Here is a 26,581-nt window from a genome sequence, read left to right as displayed (position 1 = left end):
ATGGCATCACGTTTCAGTGAGGTTCTGTGTCAGCATGTGTTTGATGCAAGTGTAGATGTCAATAAAGATATGCAATTTATGAAGCTGTTTTTGGAAAACTGGTATTTTGATGTTTTCTGAGGGACTTTTTCTTTTTTTGCTTGAGGTTTGTGTAAACCATATAAACAATAACAAACATGAATATTACTTCTAAACAGTGTTTATTGTTTCAGAGTATCACCACATTTACTTTGTTCCTTCCTGATTTAACTGACATGTAAAACAGTTTTGCACAGTTCTGCTAATAATTGTTAAAGACCAGACCGTGGTAAGAGAAATTGATCTCACATCTGCTCATAATACAAGGGGATTATTCCACACATTACATTGCCAACACTTTATTTTGCCATCCTATTTCAGTTGGTATTTACCAGGTAAATGGCAGACTAAAATAACTACAGGACTGTAAAGTAATGCCCTTCGCTTCATAAAACGTCATTGCCTGTGTCCGAATACCTGTAATAGTTCAAAATAGTAGGCATTTTGGGTATGCAAATTTTTAAAAGGTTTTATAGTGTGTGACTTTGTATTTCCTTAGTATGCTTTAAATGCCATGATGTCATACTCATTTAGTCTTTTCATCTAGTAGAATTTGCTGCACATGAGGAAGAGAATCGTCTTGCTAGACAACAGCTGATAATCAGCTGAGGACGCGCTGTACTAAAATGACCAAACGGCGGGAATCAACGTAATTGCGTATTAGATGACACATTCTCAGTAGGATGAGACGAGTACAGCTGATATGTTGCTTACTGCATTTGATTTTAATAAACAGTACGTTCTAAATACTATGTAGTAAAGTGGTATTGTAGTATTCAAACTTTCTCAGCGGGGATACCATTATTTTCTCCAGAATTTCTGGCAAACCTCCTCCCACCCCAAAATCTAATGAAACAACCTTAAAATCTGTACATTTCGATTTTTTACATCAACAAACAACCTTCAACTCATTACATTTCCAGCTTTCTCATCAAAATGAATAGGAACCAATAAATACATTTACTCAAAAACGTTATACATTGTCCCATACAGTCATTTCTTGTGCCCCTTCAACCCAAAGAAAATCTGGCGACTCCATTGCATTGGGGTCACGACCCCGACTTGGAATACCAGATGTAGTACGATTAGTACACAGTATGCAATTTAACTAAGTATTGGGCAAGCCAGATTTTGGACACGACCACTGTAAATCATTATTGGAAAGGAGGCATTTCCATGTGATGCATACAAAGCAAGTACAGCCTGATTACTTTTGACTTTTGTTTGGCTTCTTTTTAATAAAATAGACACTATTCTGGAATCTTCAGGGATTGACCATACCATGATTAATTTCCTGAATCATTTACCACTCTCTTCCCTCAGGCATACCATCTACACATTCCAACATAACTGACCAATATTCCAAAGAAAGCATATGATAGTTTAAATGTAATATATATTACATTTACCCTATTTTTTTTTGTTTTTACATTTGCCAGTTACTCTGGTATAACACTAATGTAATGCAACTACAAGTAGTATACATTTAATTACCATGCACTACTTAGCTACCACTTCAGCCATCACCTTTTTGTACTAACCAGAGTAAGTACTAGCTACATAGGTTATACCACTATAGTTACCTTGGAATAATGCCAATGTAATGTGGCATTGCAACAAATATTTAAAAGAAACTATAACTTCAACCACATGAACATCCATGAGTGATTTTGATGCTTACAATTATTTTAACCTGAAATATATTTTTTGTCATCCTGTGCAACATCACACAACCATTTGGCTCTGCCATACTTACAGAAAATGGAACATTGATTGAAGAGAAATTGTATTCTTGTGAAACTGAGCCTTTTAGTGTGTAGTACACAGTCCAACTATATAGCCTGGCTAGTTGCACACAATCAAACCCAACTACAATGCCTGGTTGTCTTCTCTTCATTCCTTCTCTTTTCCCTGGTATGTTGGACATCAAGTACAAATCTGAGTTTAAAAAATATATTTTTATTTTATTTAACCTTAATTTAAATAGGCAAGTAGGTTAAGAACAAATTCTTAATTACAAGGACGGCCTACCCCGGTCAAACCCGGATGACGCTGGGTCAATTGTGCGCCGCCCTATGGGACTCCCAATCACGGCCGGATGTGATACAGCCTGGATTCGAACCAGGGACTGTAGTGACGCAGTGCCTTAGACCGCTGCGCCACTCAGGAGTCCTGATGGGAACCCTAACGCTCCATGCACTTCCTCTCTAACCAGGGTTGTGACTTTCCCTATCATAGGATGTTCGTCCTCCTTTAAGTAAAACATTTGCATTTGTTCCTTCTTCCAGCTCTGATGCTCTATCAGTCCTTCTTTCCCAGGAAGTGTTGACCACCGTCCTCCCTGCTCTCAGTAGGGTCCATCTCCATCGAGGCCTGCTGGCCTGGCCTGTTCAGTTTGGGGCCTAAAGCATGGGGCTCAGTTAAAACCCAGGCCCGCTCCCTTGGGTCTCTGTGTGGCCCGAACAGGCTCAGTGATGCCCCTGCCCTCCGGACCCAAGCCCATGCCAGGGCTCCAGCCCATACTCTGCAGCATCCGGTTCCCCATGTTGGTCTCTGGGATGGGCCCCGCACTCTCACCTACCACCCCTAGAGAAGGAGACATAAAAGAACAGGAACACAGAGTTACTACAGAGAAGAGGAGATGGAGACATAAAAGGAGAGAGCATGTTAGAGGTGGAGGGAGACATATGTGGAGAGTATTACACTTTACAGAGACTTTATGGACTTTATAGACCACATAGGGTGCCTTCAGAAAGTGTTCATACCCCTGGACTTATTCCACATTTTGTTGCGTTACAGCCTGAATCCAAAATGGGTTAAATTCATTTTTAAAAAAAAAATCTCTCACCCATCTACACACAATACCACATAATAACAAAGTGAAAACATATTTTTATACATTATTGCAAATGTATTGAAAATTAAATACAGAAATATCTCAATACTTTGTAGAACCACCTTTGGCAGCAATTACAGCTGTGAGTCTCTATGAGCTTTCCACACCTGGATTGTGCAACATTTGCCCATTATTCTTTTTAAAATAATTCAAGCGCTGTCAACTTGGTTGTTGATCATTGCTACACAACCATTTTCAGGTTGTGTCATATATATTTTCAAGTAGATTTAAGTTAAAACTGTAACTCGGCCAAGGGCATCTTGGTATCAACTCCAATGTAGATTTGGCCTTGTGTTTCAGGTTATTCCTCTCCCTGTGTCTGGGGGAAAGCAGACTGAAGTAGGTTTTCCTCTAGGATTTTGCCTGTGCTTAGCTCCATTACGTTTCTTTTTATCCTGAAAAACCCCCCAGTCCTTAACGATTACAAGCATACCTATAACATGATGCAGCCACCACTATGCTTGAAAATATGGAGAGTGGTACTCAGTAATGTGTTGTATTGGATTTGCCCCAAACATAACACTTTGTATTCAGGGAAATTACTTTAGTGCCTTGTTGCAAACAGGATGCATGTTTTGGAATATTTTATTCTGTACAGGCTTCCTTCTTTTTACTCTGTCAATTAGGTTAGTATTGTGGAACAACTACAACGTTGTTGATTAAACCATTAAACTATGTGACTCTTTCAAAGTCACTCTTGGTCTCATGTTGAAATCCCTGAGCGGCTTCCTTCCTCTTCGAATGATGCCTGTATCTTTGTAGTGACTGGGTGTATTGATACACAATCCATAGTGTAATTAATAACTTCACCATTCTCAAAGAGATATTGAATGTCTGCTATTTCTTTCCATCTCTACCAATAGGTGCCCTTCTTAGTGAAGCATTGGAAAACCTCCCTGGTGGTTGAATCTGTGTTTGAAATTCACTGCTCGACTGAGGAACCATACAGATAATTGTATGTGTGGGGTACAGAGATGAGGTAGTAATTTAAAAATCATGTTAAACACTTGCTGCAGAGTGAGTCCATAACAAAGAGGTTGAATACTTATTCACTCTATATACAGTGCTTTGCGAAAGTATTCGGCCCCCTTGAACTTTGCGAACTTTTGCCACATTTCAGGCTTCAAACATAAAGATATAAAACTGTATTTTTTTGTGAAGAATCCACAACAAGTGGGACACAATCATGAAGGGGAACGACATTTATTGGATATTTCAAACTTTTTTAACAAATCAAAAACTGAAAAATTGGGCGTGCAAAATGATTCAGCCCCTTTACTTTCAGTGCAGCAAACTCTCTCCAGAAGTTCAGTGAGGATCTCTGAATGATCCAATGTTGACCTAAATGACTAATGATGATAAATACAATCCACCTGTGTGTAATCAAGTCTCCGTATAAATGCACCTGCACTGTGATAGTCTCAGAGGTCCGTTAAAAGCGCAGAGAGCATCATGAAGAACAAGGAACACACCAGGCAGGTCCGAGATACTGTTGTGAAGAAGTTTAAAGCCGGATTTGGATACAAACAGATTTCCCAAGCTTTAAACATCCCAAGGAGCACTGTGCAAGCGATAATATTGAAATGGAAGGAGTATCAGACCACTGCAAATCTACCAAGACCTGGCCGTCCCTCTAAACTTTCAGCTCATACAAGGAGAAGACTGATCAGAGATGCAGCCAAGAGGCCCATGATCACTCTGGATGAACTGCAGAGATCTACAGCTGAGGTGGGAGACTCTGTCCATAGGACAACAATCAGTCGTATATTGCACAAATCTGGCCTTTATGGAAGAGTGGCAAGAAGAAAGCCATTTCTTAAAGATATCCATAAAAAGTGTTGTTTAAAGTTTGCCACAAGCCACCTGGGAGACACACCAAACATGTGGAAGAAGATGCTCTGGTCAGATGAAACCAAAATAGAACTTTTTGGCAACAATGCAAAACGTTATGTTTGGCGTAAAAGCAACACCCTGAACACACCATCCCCACTGTCAAACATGGTGGTGGCAGCATCATGGTTTGGGCCTGCTTTTCTTCAGCAGGGACAGGGAAGATGGTTAAAATTGATGGGAAGATGGATGGAGCCAAATACAGGACCATTCTGGAAGAAAACCTGATGGAGTCTGCAAAAGACCTGAGACTGGGACGGAGATTTATCTTCCAACAAGACAACGATCCAAAACATAAAGCAAAATCTACAATGGAATGGTTAAAAAATAAACATATCCAGGTGTTAGAATGGCCAAGTCAAAGTCCAGACCTGAATCCAATCGAGAATCTGTGGAAAGAACTGAAAACTGCTGTTCACAAATGCTCTCCATCCAACCTCACTGAGCTCGAGCTGTTTTGCAAGGAGGAATGGGAAAAAATGTCAGTCTCTCGATGTGCAAAACTGATAGAGACATACCCCAAGCGACTTACAGCTGTAATCGCAGCAAAAGGTGGCGCTACAAAGTATTAACTTAAGGGGGCTGAATAATTTTGCACGCCCAATTTTTCAGTTTTTGATTTGTTAAAAAAGTTTGAAATATCCAATAAATGTCGTTCCACGTCATGATTGTGTCCCACTTGTTGTTGATTCTTCACAAAAAAATACAGTTTTATATCTTTATGTTTGAAGCCTGAAATGTGACAAGAAGGTCGCAAAGTTCAAGGGGGCCGAATACTTTCGCAAGGCACTGTATATATTTCAGCTTTTCATTTGTAATTAGTTTGTAAAAATTTAGGAAACCACAATTCCACACACACACACACACACACAATGACAAAGCAAAAACAGGTTGTCATTTTTGGACATTTATAAAAAATGTGAAACTGAAAAATCAACTTTACATAAGTATTCAGTACTTTGTTGAAGCACCTTTGGCCACGATTACAGCCTCAAGTATTTTGGGGTATGATGCTACAAGCTTGGCACAACTGTATTTGGGGAGTTTCTCACAGTCTTCTCTGCAGATCCTCTCGAGCTCTGTCAGGTTGGATGGGGAGAGTCGCTGCACAGCTATTTTCAGGTCTCTCCAAAGATGTTAGATCGGGTTCAAGTCCGGGCTCTGGCTGGGCCACAAGGAACTTCAGAGTTTTCTCCCGAAGCCACTCTGTCTTGGCTGTGTGCTTAGGGTCGTTGTCCTGTTGGAAGGTGAACCTTCACCCCGGGCTCTGAGGTCCTGAGTGCTCTGGGGCAGGTTTTCATCCAGGATCTCTCTGTACTTCGCTCTGCTCATATTCCCCCTCGATCCTGACTAGTCTCCCAGTCCCTGCCCTACTGGGCAGTGGCTTCTGTTTGGCTACTCTACCATAAAGGCCTGATTGGTGGAGTGCTGCAGAGATTGTTGTCCTTCTGTAAGGTTCTTCCATCTCCGCAGAGGAACCCTGGAGCTCTGTCAGAGTGACCTTCGGCTCAGGATAGGAAGAGTCTTGGTGTTTCCAGACTTCTTCCATTTAAGAATGATGGAGGCCACGGTGTTCTTGGGGACCTTCAATGCTGTCAAAAAAAATGTTTTGCTACCCTTCCCCAGATCTGTGCCTCGAGACAATCCTGTCTCAGAGCCCTACGGACAATTCCTTCAACCTCATGGCTTGGTTTTTGCTCTGACATGCACTGTCACCTGTGTGACCTCATATAGACAGGTGTGTGCCTTTCCAAATCATGTCCAATCAATTGAATTTACCACAGGTGGACTCCAATCAAGTTGTTGAAACATCTCAAGGATGATCAATGGAAACAGGATGCACCTGAGCTCAATTTAAAGTCTCATAGCAAAAGGGTCTGAATACTTATGTAAATAAGGTATTTTTGTTTAATAAATGTGCAAACATTTCTAAAAACCTGATATTTCAAAACAGAGCCCAAGCCCATGCTTTTTGAAAATCCATGTTTCATCTCTTTCCTACCCTCACTCCGCTTCGTTATGGAACAGGTGTAGGGTCTTACATTGAGAGTATATTCAACAGGATAACTATAGAAAATAATAGCATATTTATATTCTTTAAAGAATGCAAGTCGTGTGTACATATTTCACAACCTCCACGGGCTTTTGGAGTTGCCTTTAGGCAATTAAGCCAAATAATAAGCCTACATTTGAATTAGGCTACATTATTGCATGCTAAATGTTTTCTGATCAATATGATAGATGAGGAAACGAATAGACGAGCTGCCACCTCCACTTATTTGCCCAGCCAGTGAATAAACCAAATATACAGACGGAGATTCACTGAAACAAAATCACATTGATCGATTAAGACATGTCACCGGCTTTTGGTCAGGAGTATATGGGATCCATATCATGCCAAATGTATTCGCAAAGGTAAATCCCCAATCCACAAATGTAAATCACTGTAAGGTTCTGTATTTATTTTCTAAACCTTGTGTTCTTGAACGTAGCCCTGTTTCTTTGTGTTCTTGAACGTAGCCCTGTCTTTCATTTTTGTTCATTGATTTCACCTGCGTTAGTTACTCACCTGGTCTCATCAGCTCCTTATTTAGTTCAGTTCATTCTGTTTGTGCCTTTGTGAGGTATTGTTCTTTTTGACTTTACTCAGCCTTTTTCTAGCTTGTTTGTGAGAACCAGTTATAGCCTTCAGTCCTAGTTTTTATTTACCTGCCTGTTTCCCAACCTGTGTATGACCATTGCCTGCGACCATGATTCCTGCCTTCTGCGAAGGTGAAATAAACACCTGCCGCGCTCTGCGCGTGAATCTACACCTTTTTCTCCCTGAGTATTCACTACAATCCCCAATCCACAAATGCAATTCACTATCCACAAACACATTTTGATTTGTATTTGTAATTCAATATATTGCATTATATTGCATATGACCTGCATATCTGCAGTTATAAAAAGATTAATGCAATACATCGATTTACAAATACAGATCAAAAGGTGTTTGTTTGTGGATAGCGATTTACATTTGTGGATTGGTGATTTATATTTGTGAATACATTCGGCATGACATGGATTCCATAAGAGTAGGCCTAGGCTACTGAACGATTGCGAGTGAAGAGTAAAATAATCCACTTGTTAAACTACATAACATGCAGGCAAATTCTTCTGATTAGTGCTGATAAACGGTGCTGAAATAGTTGACCAAACGCAGTTAGGCTATTATAACAATAGGATGACTTTGGGAGTTTCAGTAAGCAACAATTCTTTGCCTTCAAATACATTAGCCTACTCTATTCAATATTCCATCCAGTTGTGGTTAAGAAAACAGTGCTAAGGGCTATGTGAAGAGATGGGTGAAGTGACATGCCTCACAATGACAGTGACAGCCTAGTAGTAACTGGTGCTGCCTAGCAGCCATCAAAAGCTTAAGAGCGTAGTGCGTGCCAATGCCGCCTCAGCATTACGGCTACATTTCATACTAAGCCGCGGGCAGAACTTTACCGCAATCATGACTAGATCGGTTCGTGGAAATAAACATTTAGGCTTTGGATGGAAAAAAGTTGGCGGGATGCAAAAGTATGTTAAAGGGAGACATAAGAGGAGAGGGAAAGAGAGAACTTGAAGGAGACCGGAAGAGCGAGAGAAGAGTAGAGCAGATGATCTTGATGAAGGCTTATTGATTAGGCTCAATGGGCTGAAAAAGCTACAGTATTTAACCCCTGAACTCTACCTCTAACCCAATGAACCAGCTGAGGCCTGCTCTACAATGATTGTGTCACAAAATACATCTTGTCTCTTCTTTTTCCTTGACCTTTACGCACAGTGTCTTCAGAAAGTACTAAGTCCACATTTTGTTGTGTTATAGCCTGAATTCAAATTGGATTAAATAAATAAAATCTCACCATCTATTCACATCTATACGCGTTTGTGGAGTAAGGATGCGTTTGTGGAGTAAGGATGCGTTTGTTGAGTAAGGATGCGTTTGTTGAGTAAGGATGCGTTTGTTGAGTAAGGATGCGTTTGTTGAGTAAGGATGCGTTTGTTGAGTAAGGATGCGTTTGTTGAGTAAGGATGCGTTTTGTTGAGTAAGGATGCGTTTTGTTGAGTAAGGATGCGTTTTGTTGAGTAAGGATGCGTTTTGTTGAGTAAGGATGCGTTTTGTTGAGTAAGGATGCGTTTGTTGAGTAAGGATGCGTTTGTTGAGTAAGGATGCGTTTGTTGAGTAAGGATGCATTTGTTGAGTAAGGATGCGTTTGTTGAGTAAGGATGCATTTGTTGAGTAAGGATGCGTTTGTTGAGTAAGGATGCGTTTTGTTGAGTAAGGATGCGTTTTGTTGAGTAAGGATGCGTTTTGTTGAGTAAGGATGCGTTTGTTGAGTAAGGATGCGTTTGTTGAGTAAGGATGCGTTTGTTGAGTAAGGATGCATTTGTTGAGTAAGGATGCGTTTGTTGAGTAAGGATGCATTTGTTGAGTAAGGATGCGTTTGTTGAGTAAGGATGCGTTTGTTGAGTAAGGATGCGTTTGTGGGAAACCCGATTGAGGTGTCAAATGGTGAGTCTGTCAGAGTGACCAGGAGTGGTGTAATTTTGATTAATAGTTTTTCTGAAGAGCAGAAGAAGATTGCAGTGGGCTTCAAAAGAATCCGGACAACAGAAGTGTTGTGTTTTGAACTTCGGAGTAGAGCACCAGTCAAAGGAGTCATCTCAGGGGTGACGACAGATGTTCAAGTTGAATAACTGAAGAGAATTCCTAGTGTGGTTGGTGCCCAGTGTCTGACCCGCTGGGTGAATGTCTGTAGGCCCTTTTTTTAAAAATAAAGTCTGTAGGCCCTGTTTTTTTGATAAAGAGCAAATACCTACGCATGTGAAGCTTGGTTATTGAAGCTATGCCGTAAGAGCTTCCGTCGCCAAACCACTGTAGTGTAAGAATTGTAAAGGATTTGGCCATGTTTCAAGTGTGTGCAGACGAACAGAGTATACCGAAGAAAGGTGTGTAAAAGGATAACAGTGTTGCAATTGTGGTGGGGATCATGATCTTGAGTTCCTGGAGTGCCCTGTAAGGGTGAAGGAAATTGAGGTGGCTAAAGTTAATCAATTGAATCTACAATGGAGGCAATTAAAATAAGTGAGAAAACAAGTGGTGCTAGTGAAGAGATGGTAGTGGATACAACTCAGCCTGTAGTCAATGTTTACTGCCAGACATAATATACCCTGTGTGTTAAAGGTGGATTTTGTTGCATTCACTGCCAGTCAAATTGTACAGCACAAGCCTCAAAGAAGTCAAGGAAACTAGACATGATTGTGCCTATAGCAGAAATGTTTTTGGGACTCAAGGATTTTACATCAAAAGACTTGCAAGGGGTACTGGTGTTGGAAGACCCACCTTCCCAGGTTCCCCTTGAGCCTGTGTTGGGATCAAATCTGTTTTAATTATTTTTAACAGAAAAGTTGTTTTACTTTTTTTTTGGGGGGGGGTGTTTTTTGGGAGGAATCCTGTTTCCATCCTGCATAGTAGGTAGGGGGATGCACATTACATTGTGTGATCACCAATATACCATAGAAGAAGTGCATGTCAGAGCAGAAACTATAACATGAAGTCCAAGGAACTGTCCGTAGATCTCCAAAATAGAATTGTGATGAGGCATATATCTGGGGAATGCTGTACAATAATTTCTAGAGTGTTAAAAGTGTCTATCATTGGGAAATTTAAATAATATGGAACTACCCAGACTCTGGCTAGAGCTGGCCGTCTGACCAAACTGAGCAATCGGCAACAAGGACCTTGGTCAGGAAGGTGACCAAGAACCTAACGACCACCAAAACTACAGAGTTCCTTAGCCGAGATGGGAGAACCTGCCAGAAGGACAACAGTCTCTACAGCACCTTCACCAATCTGGGCTTTATGGGAGAGTGGCTAGACAGAAGTCACGCCTAAGAAAAAGGCACATGAAAGCACACCTGGAGTTTGCAAGAAGGCACATGAAAGACTCAGAGATCATAACGCAAAAGATTCTGTAGTCTGATGAGACAAATTAGATTCTGTGTCCTGAATGGAGAAAACCAGGCACAGCTCATCACAAGTCTAACGCCATCCCTATTGTGAAGCATGGTGGTGGCAGCATCATGCTATGGGGATACTTTTCAGTGGTAGGGACTGGGAGACTGGTAAGGATAGAGGGAACAATGAATGCAGCCAAATACAGGCAAATCCTTGATGACAATCTGATTCAGAACGCAAATTACCTTAGACTGGGGCGAAGATTTATGTTTCGACAGGACCATGACCCCAAGCAAACAGCCAAAGCAACACTGGAATGGCTTCAGAACAAGAATGTGAAAGTCGTTGAGTGGCCTAGTCAAAACCCAGAGTAGAAAGACTTGAAGATTGCTGTTGACCGCTGCTCCCCATCTAACTTAACAAAGCTTGAGAAAATCTGTAAGGAAGAATGGGAGAAAATCCCCAAATTCAGATGTGAGAAGCTGATACAGACATACCCAAGACGACTCAAAGCTGCAATCACCGCCAAAGGTGCTTTTACAAAGTATCGACTCAGGGGTGTGAATACTTATGTAAATGAGATTTCTGTATTTCATTTTCAATAAATTAGCAACATTTTCTAAAAACATGTTTTCACTTTGTCATTATGGGTTATTGTGTGTAGATTGAGGGAGAAAAAAAATCTATAATCCATTTTGAATTCTGGCTGTAACGCAACAAATGTGGAATAAGTCCAGGGGTATGAACACTTTCTGAAGGCCCTGTAACAATGACAGGTGTGGGCAATAGAGCAGACTCCTGTTGCATGACTTCAAGTTGTAGCCATTGGTATACACTCCTTTATTTCCTCTTCCTAGAACCAAGATGGGCACCTGACCAAGACGTATTAACCCTTTATATCCCCAGTCTCATTCCCTTTCCTGGTATTAACATGTTCCACTCCCCTAAAAAACACTAACAGAGGTGAAGGGGAGCAGGAACGTTCTGTGACACACAGCCGTGATTGGCTTAGGGTTCATCTGGTATCTCTCTGACTGCAGAGCCTGCCAGCTGACTGGTGTCCAGCCCAAGTTAGGGAGGAAGGGTGAAGGGGCCAAGAGCTAAAGCTGGTTAATGACCAGGGTTGTGTGTGTGTGTGTGTGTAAGTGAGTGAGTGCAGTAGTGTGTGTCAGAAAGAGTTTACCTGTGGGTGGAGGTAAGCCAAGGGGTGCTGCTTTGCGTCTCCTCTTGACTTCCCCCGTACACAGAGACCCAAGGTGACCACTCGTCTGTCTGTAGAACCACAACCAGAACATAGGAATCATTCATTAGCATCCATGTGTTGGCAACATCCTAGAAACAATGTACCGTTGTGGATGGAACCACTGTATAATTTGTGAGATAATTTGTTGATTGGATTATTCCTAATGTACCTGCTGGCTGTTTTCACTGAGCAGCTCCTCCGATGCCCTCTGTCTGTCCGTGAGTCCCAGTGCATCTAGAGAGAGAGAGAGAGAGAGAGACAGAGAGAATATACTAACAGCTATTAGAAAATGTAAAATACGTCTATCTGGGCATTATCAGCCACAACTGTTTAACAGTCGGTACTGTTTTGAAAGTGCAGCTAGGCGGTGAACTAACAGAGGCATGCCTTACTTGTCCGTGTTCTCGTCTAGACCCCGGACTAAACCACGGGCTGTGGACGACACATAGGTTTGTTTAGTTTATTTGCACACAGTCAAGTCAATTATAGAAAAAAACTGAATAAGGGAAAAAAGAAACAAAGTGTAGACAAGTATTCTACAAGTCAGGTTGTAAGGTAGACTGACTCGTGTGAGTGGGGGGGGTCCTGGTGGTGTCGTCCCAGCCGCTCGTTGAAGGACTGTCCTGGGCTGCCCTGGGAATCGTGGCCCTGGGGCCCACCATGCAGCCAGCTCAGCCTGGCCTGGAACCCTGCCACAGCAGAGACAGCACAGTGCACATATCATATACTAATGGGAGAAACACTATGGCAGCTGTAGAGGCTACAAGACAAACCCTTTGCAGTAGCTGCCCCCTACTGGCCAAATGACAGGTTACAATAGACTTTGGGTAACTCGTTCTACTATTGCGCAAAGAAAAACAGAGACAAGTGGGGGACCAGGAATCAAAATGGTACTGGGCTCAGAGATACAAACAAACAAACCGACAGGTCTGGGTCCAGCTACCTCTCTGTGCCCTGGGGCTCATGATGGGGAAGGATCCGGTGAGGATGCTGTTGAAGACAGGGTCAGCCAGGTCCAGTTCCTCCCCTGCCTCTCTCTCCCACCAGGGAATCACCCCCGCCACCCCACACGCTCCCCCCGGGTCCCCCTCATAGAACCAGTCACTCTGCTCATCATCAGCTGGGAGACGGGAAGAGGTTAGAAGTTAACGGTCAGGGTTTGGAAAATAGTTTTCATACAAAACATTTACTCAGATTTTGGAACAATCTTTTTCAAGACACACATTTTTTATCCTTGTTGATAACACTGCTATAAATGACATGGGACAGCAGGTGTTGAATATTTTGTTAAAGCCTAACTTGGATATGTTTCTGCTTATAATTTCTGACATTTGGAAGGCGATTTGTTAGTCAACTTGTAAATAATTAGATACATGCAGCTTCTCTTATGGCATAACTTGGTCTAGAAAAATCGGTACTCACAAGAATAAATGTCATAAATGATAGAATTAATGCATTAATAATCTAGTTGACACATCCGATTCTCTCACAGACCAAGATGTTTAGGGATCAGGGAGAAAAGCTCTAACACAAGGTAATGATTCTTCCCAAGCAAAATTTGCAAAGGAAAGGTTGAAATTAAGGCTGTGAAAATTATCTGGATGTTTTGGATAAGATTTCAGTTCGTCTTGGATGCATAATTTTATGTGATTGAAATAGTGTCTGCATTCATGAAAGTGTCAATCACAAAGGATTGCACATTTGCACGCAGCCTCCACCCATCCCACTTGCATTCGCTCAAGAGATGCTGAAAGAAAAAAATCATATTTCTCCATTCCTGTTCCCGAGACAAAATGTACGCTTGGTTTATCATTGCACTGCAAAAAATACTTCTTCACAAGTACATTTTATATTAGGCCACATGTGACAGGTTATAGGCATGAATTTAACCCATCTCAAGTTCAAAGGTGTGGTAAACCAGGTGGTGTCTTTAGATCCTCAAAGTTCTACAGCTGCACCATTGAGAGCATCTTGACTGGCTGCATCACGTCTTAGTATGGAAACCGCAAGGCACCCGACCGCAAGGTGCTACAGAGGGTGATGAGTATGGCCCCCCTTTTCTATTTCTTTCTATCTTTAACTCTGCATAGGTAGAAAGGGACACGTAAGTAAGCATTTCACTGTTAGTCTACACCTGTTATTAATAGGTGTTATTTGATCCAGTTCCTCTATACCAGGCGGTATCAGAGAACAAAGACTCCAGCCACCCACGGCAAGCGGTACCAGTGTACCAAGTCTGGAACCAACAGGACCCTGAACAGCTTCTACCCCTGATACATAAGACTGCTAAACAAGGCTGATAAATAGCTAATCAAATGGCTACCCAGACTACCTACATTGAACCTTGTTTGCACTAATTCTATGCACACACACTGGACACTACCCACACACACTACCCACACACACCGGACACTACCCACACACACCGGACACTACCCACACACACCGGACACTACCCACACACACCGGACACTACCCACACACACTGGACACTACCCACATACACTCACACTGACCCCCCATCACACAATACATACACAACACACATGCATACTACCATACTGAGGCCACACTCACACACACTTTCATACTCACCACATATACTGTTGCCATTGTCAATTATCTATCCTGTTGTCTAGTCACTTTACCCCTACCTATATGTACATAGCTACCTCAATTATCTCGTACCACTGCACATCGACTCGGTACTGCCGGTATATAGGCATGTTATTTTTACTCATTATTGTTATTCACTGTGTAATTATTCCTTGTGTCACTATTTAGATTTTTATCTTTAACTCTGCATTGTTGAAAAAGGACCCGTAAGCGTTTCACTTTTAGTCTAGACCTGTTTTTTTACGAAGCATGTAACAATAAAAATGGTACTCCGCCATTCCTGTAAATAACAAGATTTGGTGGCCAGCAAAATAGACGGTTACCTTGCCTCCCCTCGTCATTGGTGTACAGTCCACCATCGCTACTGTTGCTGACACTGCTGGTCTCACTAACAGAGAGAGAAAGAGAGAGAGAAATTAGAAAATATGGGGTGTGAGGTGATAGGAAAAGAAGAGAACAATCTGAAATCAATTTCCATTGCCCATCATACAAGGAAAACTCTCAGGGAGATGAAGCTATGGGAAGAATAACCTAGCAAACAAGTCTCCTAAATACTGCTTTCCAACCAGGTGAGCATACCTGTGAACGTATAGGCCTATACCGAGGAGCAGGGAAACACAGCAGACAAGAGAAACACTAACCACCTGTCACTCATGTCCTCGTCCGAGCCCTTCTGCTCCTCAAACTCCATCTTGTCCTTGGGCCCTGCCTGCCCCATAATGGCGTCCTCACTCTCCACCACCACCCCTTCATCAGTTGCCTCCAGCCCCAGCCTGTGGGCAGCCATTTTCCTCTTCTTTATCCTGCTTTTCCCTCTTCCAACCCCACCACCACCAACGAGCTCCATCCCCGCCCTGCCCTCAGCCACGCTCACCCCAGGGATCCTGCACCCTGCGTGGGGCTTGGGGACGGGTGGGGGCCCTAGCATGGGGGTGTTGCTACTGGAGGTCACCGGCTCCAGAGGGGGGTCCACGGCCATGCGTTTGACCTTGCGCCGTCGCCTCAAACTACGGGACCCCTCTGCACCCGGAACTCCTCCTAGATCCTCCTGCCAGATGGGGCGTTTGGCACGCCCTGTGTCAGGGTTCAGGGGTGTACGGCGCTTGGACCCCAGCTGCTCATCAGAGTCGCTGTTATCACGGGCGTGGCTGTTGCTGCTGGCAATGCCGCCTGTGGTGGTGCGGTAGTCCTGAGAGGAAATGAGCGAGGAAGAGAAGGAGAGCAAGAGGAAAGACAAAAACGGTTAGCCAAAGAGACGTTCAGAAAGTCAAACATTTTACATACACTCTTATCCAGAACGACTTACATTAGGGTTAAGTGCCTTGCTCAAGGGCACATCAACAGATTATTTTCACTTAGTTGGCTCGGGATTTGAACCAGCAACCTTTCATTTACTGGCCCAATGCTCTTAACCACTAGGCTACCTAGCTTAGACAGTGAAATGGACAGTATCTGTTATCTTAAGGAATCTGCTTACTGTACTTTCCTGGGGGAAAAAAAGCAGTTGCCAAAGGAACTATTCCTTTACAATAACAACAATACCATTTCATTAAGGGCCTACTCGAGACCACCTCCCCACCTTGTGTTCATCCAGGCTGGACTCAGATCCCTCACTGAGGTGGCCAGTCTCCCAGGGTGGGTGGGGGTTGTCAGAGCGTCGCTTCCTCCCACGACGTTTCCGGGCCTGTCTCTTCAGCAGGCAGCCTACGGCCAGCGCGTGGTCCCCCCCATCCCCGAAGCCCCCCCGTGCCGCCTGCTCCGAGCTCTCCTCCAGCGCCGACACCAGGTCATGGACCAGCTCGTCCATCGCCCGGCTAAAGTGCCTGGGGAAGGAGAGAAAGGAGGTATGAGTGTGTAACAAACAGTGAAGATTTTAATTTGTGTGTGTGTTGTGATGGCTCATGTCCTCATCCATAACCTCTTGCCACACCTTTCCCCCCTGGCCACGCTCCACCACAACTGTCTCCACTCTGCTCATTAGCACCCATGTCTATTTAAGCAATAGTGTTCCCTCCAAACTTGCTTATTCCTGTTGGTGAATGTATGAGGTGGACATCCTATTTTTTTTCTTCCATGGTGTGTGTGGCTGTACTTTCCATTATTGGCACACATTTGTAAATGTGTTAACATTAAGATCCTTTGAGTTTGTCAAAGTGTATATGCTGCTGCCATATTTTGTACAATTTCCTGCCAGTCCAGTATGTAAGATCCTCAGTTTGTTTGATACACTTCAGTTTATTCTGCTTTTTGCACTTGTCTGTCATGCTTGTATGTTAACGTGTTACCTCCCTCTTGTTTTTCCCTAGTAAACTATATTATCCTGCAACCCTTCCCCATGTGCTCCTGCCTGTGTTCAATACAACCCTACTATCTGGATTATTGCTTAATCTGCATTAAGTTGTCAATGTGGCATTCTGAACTCTAAACCAGTCAACCTCCTTATACAATCCACTTTTTTGTGTACAGCCTAGTGTGTATCCTATTAAGTGTCAATGTGAAACTGTCCCACGAGACCAGGGCTGTATTCATTGTGCAGCATAATCTTTCGTAACGAAAACCAGTTTCTATTGGGTAAATTCATGTTGTTGCCTCGTCCCGTTTGCTCTGATACTTAACTTTCGTTACAAGGCGTAATTAATACGCCCCTGGCATCTTATGATCTGTAATGGAAGGTGTTCCCGTGTATGTGCCAGCTAGCTATTAGCTAAACTTGCATGCAAGACTTGTGCTAGACGGCCCAGGCACAATCCATGGAGATCTGGCCTCATTTTAAAAGCTAACCGGTTAGCTAGTATTGTTGGCTAAGTCGCAAAAGAAAAGCTAATTAATTTAGCTAAATCTAGACCGAGAACGCAATTTGGGCAGTCAGACGTTAGTGATCCATTTAGCTGACAATGTCAACATCTGATCTTTAGCTAGGTAACGTTAACCGATTAACGTTGGCACTGTCGTTTCATCGAAATACGTTAGGCAGGGGTGCTATGCTAGCCATGAATTAACATCACTTACCAGCTGGTTCCCGCTTTACCGATGGTCTTTAAATGAGCTTCACGGAACATTAAAGCCCCTCAAAGCCGGTTACTTTTAACCAAAAACAAAGGGGAGTCTTCTAATGCTAGCTAATAAAGCTTGCTAGGACATATGCGAAAGCAGGCAACACAATTCATTCTGTGGTGTGGTTGGCTAACAAGTATCAACGTTAATTGCGCATTACTGCCACCTACTGTACTGGTGTCACTAACTTTGGTAGATTATATGATTCAGAAAATTAACCGCAGTGGGTCAATTTCCGCAACTAAACGCGTGGAAACTCAAGGCTCAACTTCTCTGCTGTTTTGGTGCCCTGGCTACGGTGACGAAAAGCCACGCGATGATGCACAGATTCCGAAGTGTTGCATTTTGCTCCTCTCAATGGGTGCGTTTTCAGTGGTAATGCTGACGCAACCGACTGTGGTGCATCTGCGGACACTAATAGGGTTTTCCAAAAGCTCAGATCAACATGGCAGTGTTGCCATTGTTTATAAATATCAAAATAATTTCTCCAACTCCCATATTACACTCGAACTGAAATTGTGTGTCTACATTGTACGATCAGTGAGAGCCTCAAACATCACGTTAATTTGTATATATCCGCTGTAGACATGAATCACGTCAAACTTGGTTTCAGTGATGTCTTTAACACTAGCGTGAGAAGACAAAAAGTGGTTGATTATAGAGCCACGATGCAGGTGATGGCTGTAGGATGAAGTTGGTAAAGAGCAAGTACAGAAACTTCATGACCATTAATCACAGTTTTTTAAGTTCATGTAGGCACAAATGGGAAAATGTTCATCCCCGTAATGCAACACACTTTGGAAGGTGGTGACCAACGACAGTCACCAACTTGACAAAAGTGATCTGCTTGAACGCGCCCATTTTCACCTGTGCTGCTCCTGACAAGTAATTTCACTAAATCTACTTTTAAGAGCACTTTTCTTCATCAAATGTACACAAGACACGATTGAAATTCGACTTCTGCTTTTACTCAACTCCTCTGAAAAACACATACATACATACAGGTTGGAGCAGGGGGCTGCCACTGGGCACTAGTGGAGCAGTTGTTGTGGGAAGTTTAAGTGCCTTGCTCAAGGGCACAACAGCAGGCAATGGCATCTAGGATTTGATACCAACAACCTTCCGGTTGCCAGTTTACTTACCACCTGATATTTCCCATCAAACCCAGGATTCGAACTGGCAACCCTCGGCTGGAGGCTCGCCTTTAACTGTTAGGCTACCTATCGCCCCATGCTTTGTACACCTGAGGCAATATTAGGCTATCAACTAATAACATTCTTGACAAAATTGCTACATTTCTGTTTGGTTGGGAATCATTGGACAGCTATTGTCAAATACAGTAGCAGAGATTGAGACTTGTGGGACTGGCCCAAGACATCTGTAATCCACAGTGTGATGTGACGCCCATGACCCAAGAAGGGCAGGCATGGTTTAGTCTATTGGAACAGTTATGTTGCAATGCCTCCCATCAGAACAAGAATAATCTAAGATTTTACCTTTTGTTCCCAAGTCCTTCCCAAAGTGTAGGCCTACCCACAATGCTAGTCTTGGAAAACCCAGACCAATAGCACTGTTGCATTCACTTTAAGCTGGAACATTAGACAAATTGCCTCCCAAAATGTACCGTCTACTAACAATGTGATGTAGTGTACTAGTGTAATTGTTCTGTATGTCATCAACTTTTTGTTGAATATAACATCTGGAATAAAATACATTTATGACTGAAATCAGTTTATTACAAATTATATGATGGTACAAATCAATGTTCATGATGATGAACAAACTGGTCCATGACATCTATAAATATATTCAGTACAACAAAAATAATTAAATAAATCTGGAAGAACATAACCGTTTAATTTAGAAACAACATTGTAGCCTTCAGTCTGACCATAACCTCAGTCATAGAAAAAAAAAAAACTTTTGACATATACCTGACAAATATTCACATAAAGTTTGGTTTGCACTTTGCAGTAATTTTTTAAACAATTTTTAATACAGCTTATATTTGAGTTGCATGCATTGTAACAAAATGTATATTTAGAAGCAAGTAGCTCAATGCTGACATCACCCGTAGCAGCAGAAGTGACAATCAGCGCGATAGTCAGATGTCTGTTCTGGGTAGATGACAAATCCATACATTCTCAATGGCTTCAAGGTCAGTGAACACCATGGCACTAATGATTGTTAAAAAAAAGCTTTGCTTTTAGCATAGATATGGTCTGTTGTAGGCTTAAGTACTTGACAGAAATCAAACTGATAAGCACTACCCTAAAACAGCCTGCCCTTGAAAGTTAAAACATTGCGAAATCTACATTTCAGCCACAAGTCATTGTATTTACTGCTTAATTAAAGATACTGCTTTATTTTCAGTTCCACCCATGGGTTATGAGGTGTATCTCAATGAAAAAGTGCACATTTGGTGAACTAGCCTGAACCCAACTAAACTACATAATTATGGTACACATGCACTTTCACAAAATATTTTTCTGTCAGTTCTTATTCTTTAACTTACAGCATTCTTCGCACACATTCCCACCTATCCCAGCTGCCTTGGCAGACGGCGGGAATAAACTGTGACATTGGCTCAGCACACAACAGATACAGAACTCACAAGTGCTCTTAGTGCACACACACCAGGGGAGGACGGCTGATGATAACAGAACGGAGCAAATGGAATACCATTCCACTGATTCTGCTCCAGCCATTACCACGAGCCCGTCCTCCCCAATTAAGGTGCCACCAACCTCCTGTGACACACACACATACAGGGGACAATAAAGAACTGCTCCATTCTATCTTTTACAAAGCTAGCACACTACGATACAGTCAATTTGGGGCAATTTACTCATTTGAAGCATCTAGGTTAATTAATCGCTTCACTCTTGAATCGTTAAGCGTTCTCTCCTTCAGACATACCAGAATAAGCTACATCAGTACCATACTATCGACTACCCTGACAGAAATATAGTGTCACTGCCAATAACATGAAATCACAACCATAAAGCTTCATCATTGATACAGCGTCATCCAAAGCTTGGTAGAGAATGACAAAATGGAGGACTTAAATAATACCTCATAGTTGTTTGACCTAAATTAACAAATTCATTCATTCAAAATGACAGCATATGAAAATGTTTTGCCAAGTATGTTTTTCCCCTCCCTCTGATGCTGTTTATTGTATACTGTATTTATTTGGAATCTCAAACATTCTGATACACTATCCTAACATTCTCTACACACAACATTCATATAGAACACATCTTAAGAATTTTCACGATCAGACAATCAACTTTTTAAAAAGTAAGAGTGGTGGTCCGTTCATTCAGCAGTAGCTTTTTGCCAAGCAGTAAAATGTCCCAGTCGCTCAGGAACATTTCATGAATCATATTTTACAAGACAAGCACATAACACCACTAACACCCTCTCTAATTCTGCCATAATATTGAAGCAGTCCAGCACATGTTCTCATGGACAACTAGTAGTGTTTTTATTATGATTATCATCACTATGGTAACAAAGAATGGGCAAGGATGTAGCCTGTCTTATCTTGGTCATCTTGCCAAACCTAGCCTGGTTGCTGTCTGATCAGCTATAACATTCCACTCCTTGCCAGTCATATCATTTGCCAAATGACAGGAGTGGCTAAGAGCTGCATGTTAGCTGAAAAGACTGGTACCCAGACTAGGCCAAGCCTACAGTACTGGGCAACCACACATCACACATAGTAGAGTAGAGTAGACAAGACATATGGACATTATTTTGTCCACAATCCACTTATTAAAGCAAGCAACAAGTTACCACTTCTTTTACCCAGCTTTGCCTCCTTTTACTTTGAGCTTGTGCAATGTGGAAGAAGCAATTCTAAACAGCGGTACTCAGTTACACCTTTACCAGTCAAGACCCATGTACAGTATACTGTGTCATGATGGTTTTATATTATAACCATCAAGAGATGCTACAGAGCCCTGGGATCACTGATCAGGCCACAACGTTTGCCCCTTTGTGTCCTCGAGTGGACCTCTTGGTGCTTTCGTTGGTGTTGTGTTTGGAGGTGGTGGGGCTGGTAGAGGGGCTGGCACCACGCTGTCTGTCCCCAGGCCCAGTGGGCTTACTTGGGGCTTTCTTCTGCCTTAAGGGGGACCTGGTGGCCTGTCCAGCAGAAGTAGCAGCAGCCACCGCTGCCACCTTAGGTTTCCCAATGCCAGCTCCACCAGGTTCCACAATGCTGTTGATCACTACAGAACCAAAGTAACATTCAGTGTTCTATTCAATTTCATTGGCCAACTGGATCATATGCTTTCAGCTTTATTTAGATGTTCTGAATATGTTATGCAGATATGAGGCCGTTCAGGACAAGCAATTCAACATTACACTCCCAATCCATTTTAGGAAGATTATAACAAAACAAAAAACGAGCCATGTGTAACTCTTACTTTCTAGTTGTTTCTGTACTCTTCTCAGCTCGTTCAGGATGGAGGAGATTTCCTGTGAGAGTAGAATTAAAATGATGACAATTAAACATTTTCCCATATATGATGACCTCAGTTTTACACCAAAATGTCTACCAATGTAAGATGTGTGGCTGGCTACAAATGTTGTACCTTATTTGATGTTTTTAGGATGGGTACTTCGTTTTCAGCATTGATCTTCGCTTCAATCTCCTCCCAGGCCTCAGTCTTATTGTGGAATAAAACCCTGACGGAAAAAAGACTAAGTATAATCTAACTGAGCCAAGCAGAGATAAAATAATGGATTAGCTCTTTTATTTTTAACAGAAACACAAGGTGAGAGCTCTGAGGTACATCAAGTTCCCTTACTTCATTTTCTCAGCCAGCTGTTCTGTGTTCTCCCGAATGGCCTGAGAGAGCTGAGAAACAGGGTTCAACATCAGATTGTCCAAAATCACCTGGAGGGAGAAAATGGCGGACGTCAAACACTCAAGTATTCCCAAAGTAGTTTCACCCTCCTAAATATACTTCCCAGCAGACCAAAACTAACTGCAACAGATCCTTTTGTGTAGCCTGATGGCCAGTTTGTTTATGCATGAGCCAGCTTTGCTATTTGTTATATTCCTAGGTTTCCAAATCATTGATAGGTAGTGAAAGTACTATTCTAAAAGGGACAAACAAGTGTTAACAGGAAAGTGACCTCTTCACGGTTCCACCGTGGCTTAGAGCTTGGGTCTTGGTCATTCATGTTAGGATCCAGGTCCATGACAGCGGTAGAACCTGGCGATAGTAGAACCTTCTGGTAGTTTAAGCTGGCTTCAGGGATATGTTGGACCAGCTGGAAAGAGAATAGAATCAGTGCATGGTCCGCCCTTTCTGAACAACTGACATTGCCACGACTACTGAGGGAGTCAGTGCCTCAAGGCCTTCTACTGTACTTCAAGGGCACAACGAGAATAAGAAGTAAGAATATCTTTGTTTTACTGTCCTAGAGAAAAATCAACCAGAGTGACTAGTGCTTTGTGATCACATGCTCCACGGCAACATGCAGGGGTGAGAGCAGTTGAACTGTGAGCAGTGAATTTTAGTTTTGCTGGGATACAAGCCGGAACAAAGTTACATTAGTGAAACGTGAAAATGTGCCTGTTACAGTGAGAGTTGCAGTGAAAGTCTGTAGTGAGACAGTGGCAGGCAGGTTTTATGTTCCTGAAAAGCTGTCACCATAGAAGGTCCTTAGAAACATAGAAGATCCCAGTGTCATAAAATATAATAATCTGTAGCTAGACAATCCAACAAAATACCAGTGTTTGGATTAGTGATGATAGCATGACTTGTGTGAGAGCACGGAGGTGAAGGGAAAGAAATAGAAACCGTTGCAGGACAGCGAGAGACAGAGAGAGAGACTGTCTAATGTATCTGAGGTATGCACCTGAGATGGGAGGACCCCTCGCAAAGATGTATATGGCCTCTGTACAGTAGAGAACAGAGACATGCTCATGAGAATCTAAGACATGATAAGGGATTCTTTGCACTTGTCACTGAGCCTGTACAGAATATTGATGTAAAATATTTAGTGGCACATTGGTTAAAAAAAAAAATCCCATAGGCTGCAGTGCCATTGTATTATGCATTGGAACATTACAGCAGGATGGAAATAATGTGAGGTACAGGCTAGAAGGGCATATTTGAAGTGCATTATGGGTAGTGGGCGGGCACACCTCTTCCCGGCTAGAGATGGGGATGGTGGAGGCGGGCCCAGGTGTGTTGGGAGCAGAGCTGGGGGAGGGGTTTGTGCCCATTCCAGAGGAACTCTGGGAGTCCCCATCTCCCGCCACTTCATGGATCTCACGGGCCAGAATGGCAAGGTCCTTGGCCAAGTCCTGACTGAGCCTGGGAAGACACAAACACAAGTCATGACCATTTAAAAAATACATACGTACAGAATGCATGTTCCACAGCTTTCAATCATGAGGCTCAGTAAGTGGTTTCAGGTGATACACAGTCAACCCATAGTTAGTGCCATTATGTCACCCTACTTTGCTATCTCGGCGCTGTGTGTGGTCCAGTTCTGGTAGTGGTCAGTCTCATTCTGGACTTCGTCCTCCTCAGTCTCCAGTGAGCCGGACTTGGACCGAGCGACTGCTGCTACTGCAGCCTTCTCCTTCTGAGCCCGGGGGGTCTGTGTGGCAGCAGACGTGTGGGAGGAGCGTTTGTGTTTGGGGGTTCCAGAGCTGGCCTCATATTCTTCCTCAGACGTGGAGGTATAGTCTGAACCTTTCTGCCTTCGACGGGAACCTACCAGAAAACAGCACGGTTCATTTGACCAACCTCATTGGTTCATTTGACCAACCTCATTAAATTACAGGATTATTTCTCCCAGAAAAAAATAAATAAAATAGTACACTCTAAATAAATTCTCAGATAGGAAGATTGTAACAGTAGACTAGTCATTCACATTAACAACATTATTCATTGCCAGACCCTTGGGATTACTCCACAATATTGATACTGATACATAAGTACATAATACACCATCTACAGTGCATTTGAAAAGTATTCAGACCTTTTACTCAGTACTTTGTTGAAGCACTTTTGGCAGTGATTACAACTTTGAGTCTTCTTGGGTATGATGCTACAAGCTTGGCACACCTGTATTTGGGGAGTTTCTACCATTTCTTCTCTGTAGATCCTCTCAAGCTCTGTCAGGTTGGATGGGGAGCGTCACTGCACAGTTATTTGCAGATCACTCCAGAGATGTTCGATTGAGTTCAAGTTCAGGCTCTGGCTGGGCCACTCAAGAACAATCAGAGACTTGTCCTGAAGCCACTCCTTTGTTATCTTGGCTGTGTGCTTAGGGTCGTTGTCTTGTTGGAAGGTGAACCTTCACACCAGTCTGAGGACCTGAGTGCTCTGGAGCACGTTTTCATCAAGGATCTCTCTGTACTTTGCTCTATTCATCTTTCCCTCGATCCTGACTAGTCTCCCAGTCCCTGCCACTGAAAAACATCCCACAGCATGATGCTGCCACCACCATGCTTCACCATAGGGATGATGCCAGGTTTCTTCCAGATGTGACCCATGGCATTCTGGCCAAAGAGTTCAATTTGTTTTCATCAGACCAGAGAATCTTGTTTCTCATTGTCTCAGAGTCCTTTAGGTTCCTTTTGACAAACTCCAAGCAGGCTGTTTTGCCTTTTACTGAGGAGTGGCTTCTGTCTGGCTGCTATGCCATACGGGCCTGATTGGTGGAGTGCTGCAGTGATGGTTGTCCTTCTGGAAGGTTCTGCCATCTCCACAGAGAAACTCAGGAGCTCTGTCAGAGTGACCATCAGGTTATTGGTCACCTCCCTGACCAAGGCCCTTTTCCCCCATTGCCCAGTTTGGCTAAGCGGCCAATTCTAGGAAGAGTCTTGGTGGTTCCAAACCTCATCCATTTAAGAATTATGGAGGCCACTGTGTTCTTGGGGACCTTTAATGCTGCAGAAATGTTTTGGTACCCTTCCCCAGATCTGTGAATCGACACAATCCTGTCTCGGAGCGACCACCCGGTTACTCAACACTGCATCTTAGAGGGTACTGCCCTGTATACATAACATGGAATCACTGGTCACTTTAATAATGTTTACATACTGCTTTACTCATTTCATATGTACTGTATTCTATTCTACTGTATTTTAGTCAATGCCACTCCGACATTGCTCTTCCTAATATTTATATATTTTTTAAGACATATGTGAATGAGGTATTTCTATTTTCTATTTTTAGTAAATGTGCAAAAAAATATACACTGCTCAAAAAAATAACACATCCTAGATCTGAATGAAGGAAATATTCTTATTAAATACCTTTTTCTTTACATAGTTGAATGTGCTGACAACAAAATCACACAAAAATTATCAATGGAAATCAAATTTATCAACCCATGGAGGTCTGGATTTGGAGTCACACTCAAAATTAAAGTGGAAAACCACACTACAGGCTGATCCAACTTTGATGTAATGTCCTTAAAACAAGTCAACATGAGGCTCAGTAGTGTGTGTGGCCTCCACGTGCCTGTATGACCTCCCTACAACGCCTGGGCATGCTCCTGATGAGGTGGCGGATGGTCTCCTGAGGGATCTCCTCCCAGACCTGGACTAAAGCATCCGCCAACTCCTGGACAGTCTGTGGTGCAACGTGGCGTTGGTGGATGGAGTGAGACATGATGTCCCAGATGTGCTCAATTGGATTCAGGTCTGGGGAACTGGCGGGCCAGTCCATAGCATCAATGCCTTCCTGTTGCAGGAACTGCTGACACACTCCAGCCACATGAGGTCTAGCATTGTCTTGCATTAGGAGGAACCCAGGGCCAACGGCACCAG

General features: G+C 42.8%; 2 protein-coding genes across 8 annotated transcripts in view; both read right to left on the bottom strand.

The window, feature by feature from the left end:
- Positions 1-187: 187 nt before the first annotated feature.
- On the bottom strand, positions 188-18,089 carry LOC110522308 (G patch domain-containing protein 2). Of its 4 annotated transcripts, none has more exons than XM_021600608.2 (10): positions 17,725-18,089; positions 16,295-16,538; positions 15,357-15,904; positions 15,039-15,103; positions 13,043-13,219; positions 12,665-12,788; positions 12,477-12,531; positions 12,269-12,333; positions 12,040-12,128; positions 188-2,664 (listed from the first exon to the last, which is right to left on the bottom strand). In XM_021600608.2, the coding sequence occupies exons 1-10, from the start codon at positions 17,772-17,774 to the stop codon at positions 2,495-2,497; spliced, it is 1,587 nt and encodes a 528-aa protein (XP_021456283.1). In that variant the 5' UTR covers positions 17,775-18,089; the 3' UTR covers positions 188-2,494. The 4 variants fall into 4 exon arrangements, with proteins under 4 accessions (XP_021456283.1, XP_036831787.1, XP_021456284.1 ...); XM_036975892.1 differs by having other exon boundaries at positions 15,360-15,904; positions 17,725-18,085; XM_021600609.2 differs by having other exon boundaries at positions 12,492-12,531; positions 17,725-18,084.
- Positions 18,090-19,607: 1,518 nt separating this feature from the next.
- LOC110522307 (centrosomal protein of 170 kDa protein B) overlaps positions 19,608-26,581 on the bottom strand; it is a 32,313-nt gene continuing 25,339 nt past the window's right edge. For 2 of the 4 annotated variants that reach the window (XM_036975891.1, XM_036975888.1), the window contains 8 exons: positions 24,257-24,515; positions 23,939-24,110; positions 23,650-23,688; positions 22,921-23,058; positions 22,590-22,678; positions 22,374-22,467; positions 22,206-22,257; positions 19,608-22,007 (listed from right to left, as the gene is read on the bottom strand). In XM_036975891.1, coding sequence (XP_036831786.1) covers positions 21,751-22,007; positions 22,206-22,257; positions 22,374-22,467; positions 22,590-22,678; positions 22,921-23,058; positions 23,650-23,688; positions 23,939-24,110; positions 24,257-24,515 — 1,100 coding nt within the window. In that variant the 3' untranslated portion in view covers positions 19,608-21,750. The remainder of the gene's footprint in view (positions 22,008-22,205; positions 22,258-22,373; positions 22,468-22,589; positions 22,679-22,920; positions 23,059-23,649; positions 23,689-23,938; positions 24,111-24,256; positions 24,516-26,581) is intronic. The other 2 variants (XM_036975889.1, XM_036975890.1) reach the window with 2 other exon arrangements.

This window comes from Oncorhynchus mykiss, chromosome 4 (genome assembly GCF_013265735.2).
Source record: "Oncorhynchus mykiss isolate Arlee chromosome 4, USDA_OmykA_1.1, whole genome shotgun sequence".
Classification (NCBI taxonomy): domain Eukaryota; kingdom Metazoa; phylum Chordata; class Actinopteri; order Salmoniformes; family Salmonidae; genus Oncorhynchus; species Oncorhynchus mykiss.
This window is presented reverse-complemented; position numbering and strand designations above follow the sequence as displayed.

Bases quoted from the DNA above. Each gene is read 5' to 3' on its own strand.
- LOC110522308 (XM_021600608.2), bottom strand. From the start codon at position 17,774: ATGTTCCGTGAAGCTCATTTAAAGACCATCGGTAAAGCGGGAACCAGC. The intron at 15,905-16,294 runs GTGGGGAGGTGG...ATTTCCTCTCAG, and splicing joins CCAGCCTGGATGAACACAAG to GACTACCGCACCACCACAGG. The intron at 12,789-13,042 runs GTAGCTGGACCC...CTGCTGTGGCAG, and splicing joins GAGCCCCAGGGCACAGAGAG to GGTTCCAGGCCAGGCTGAGC.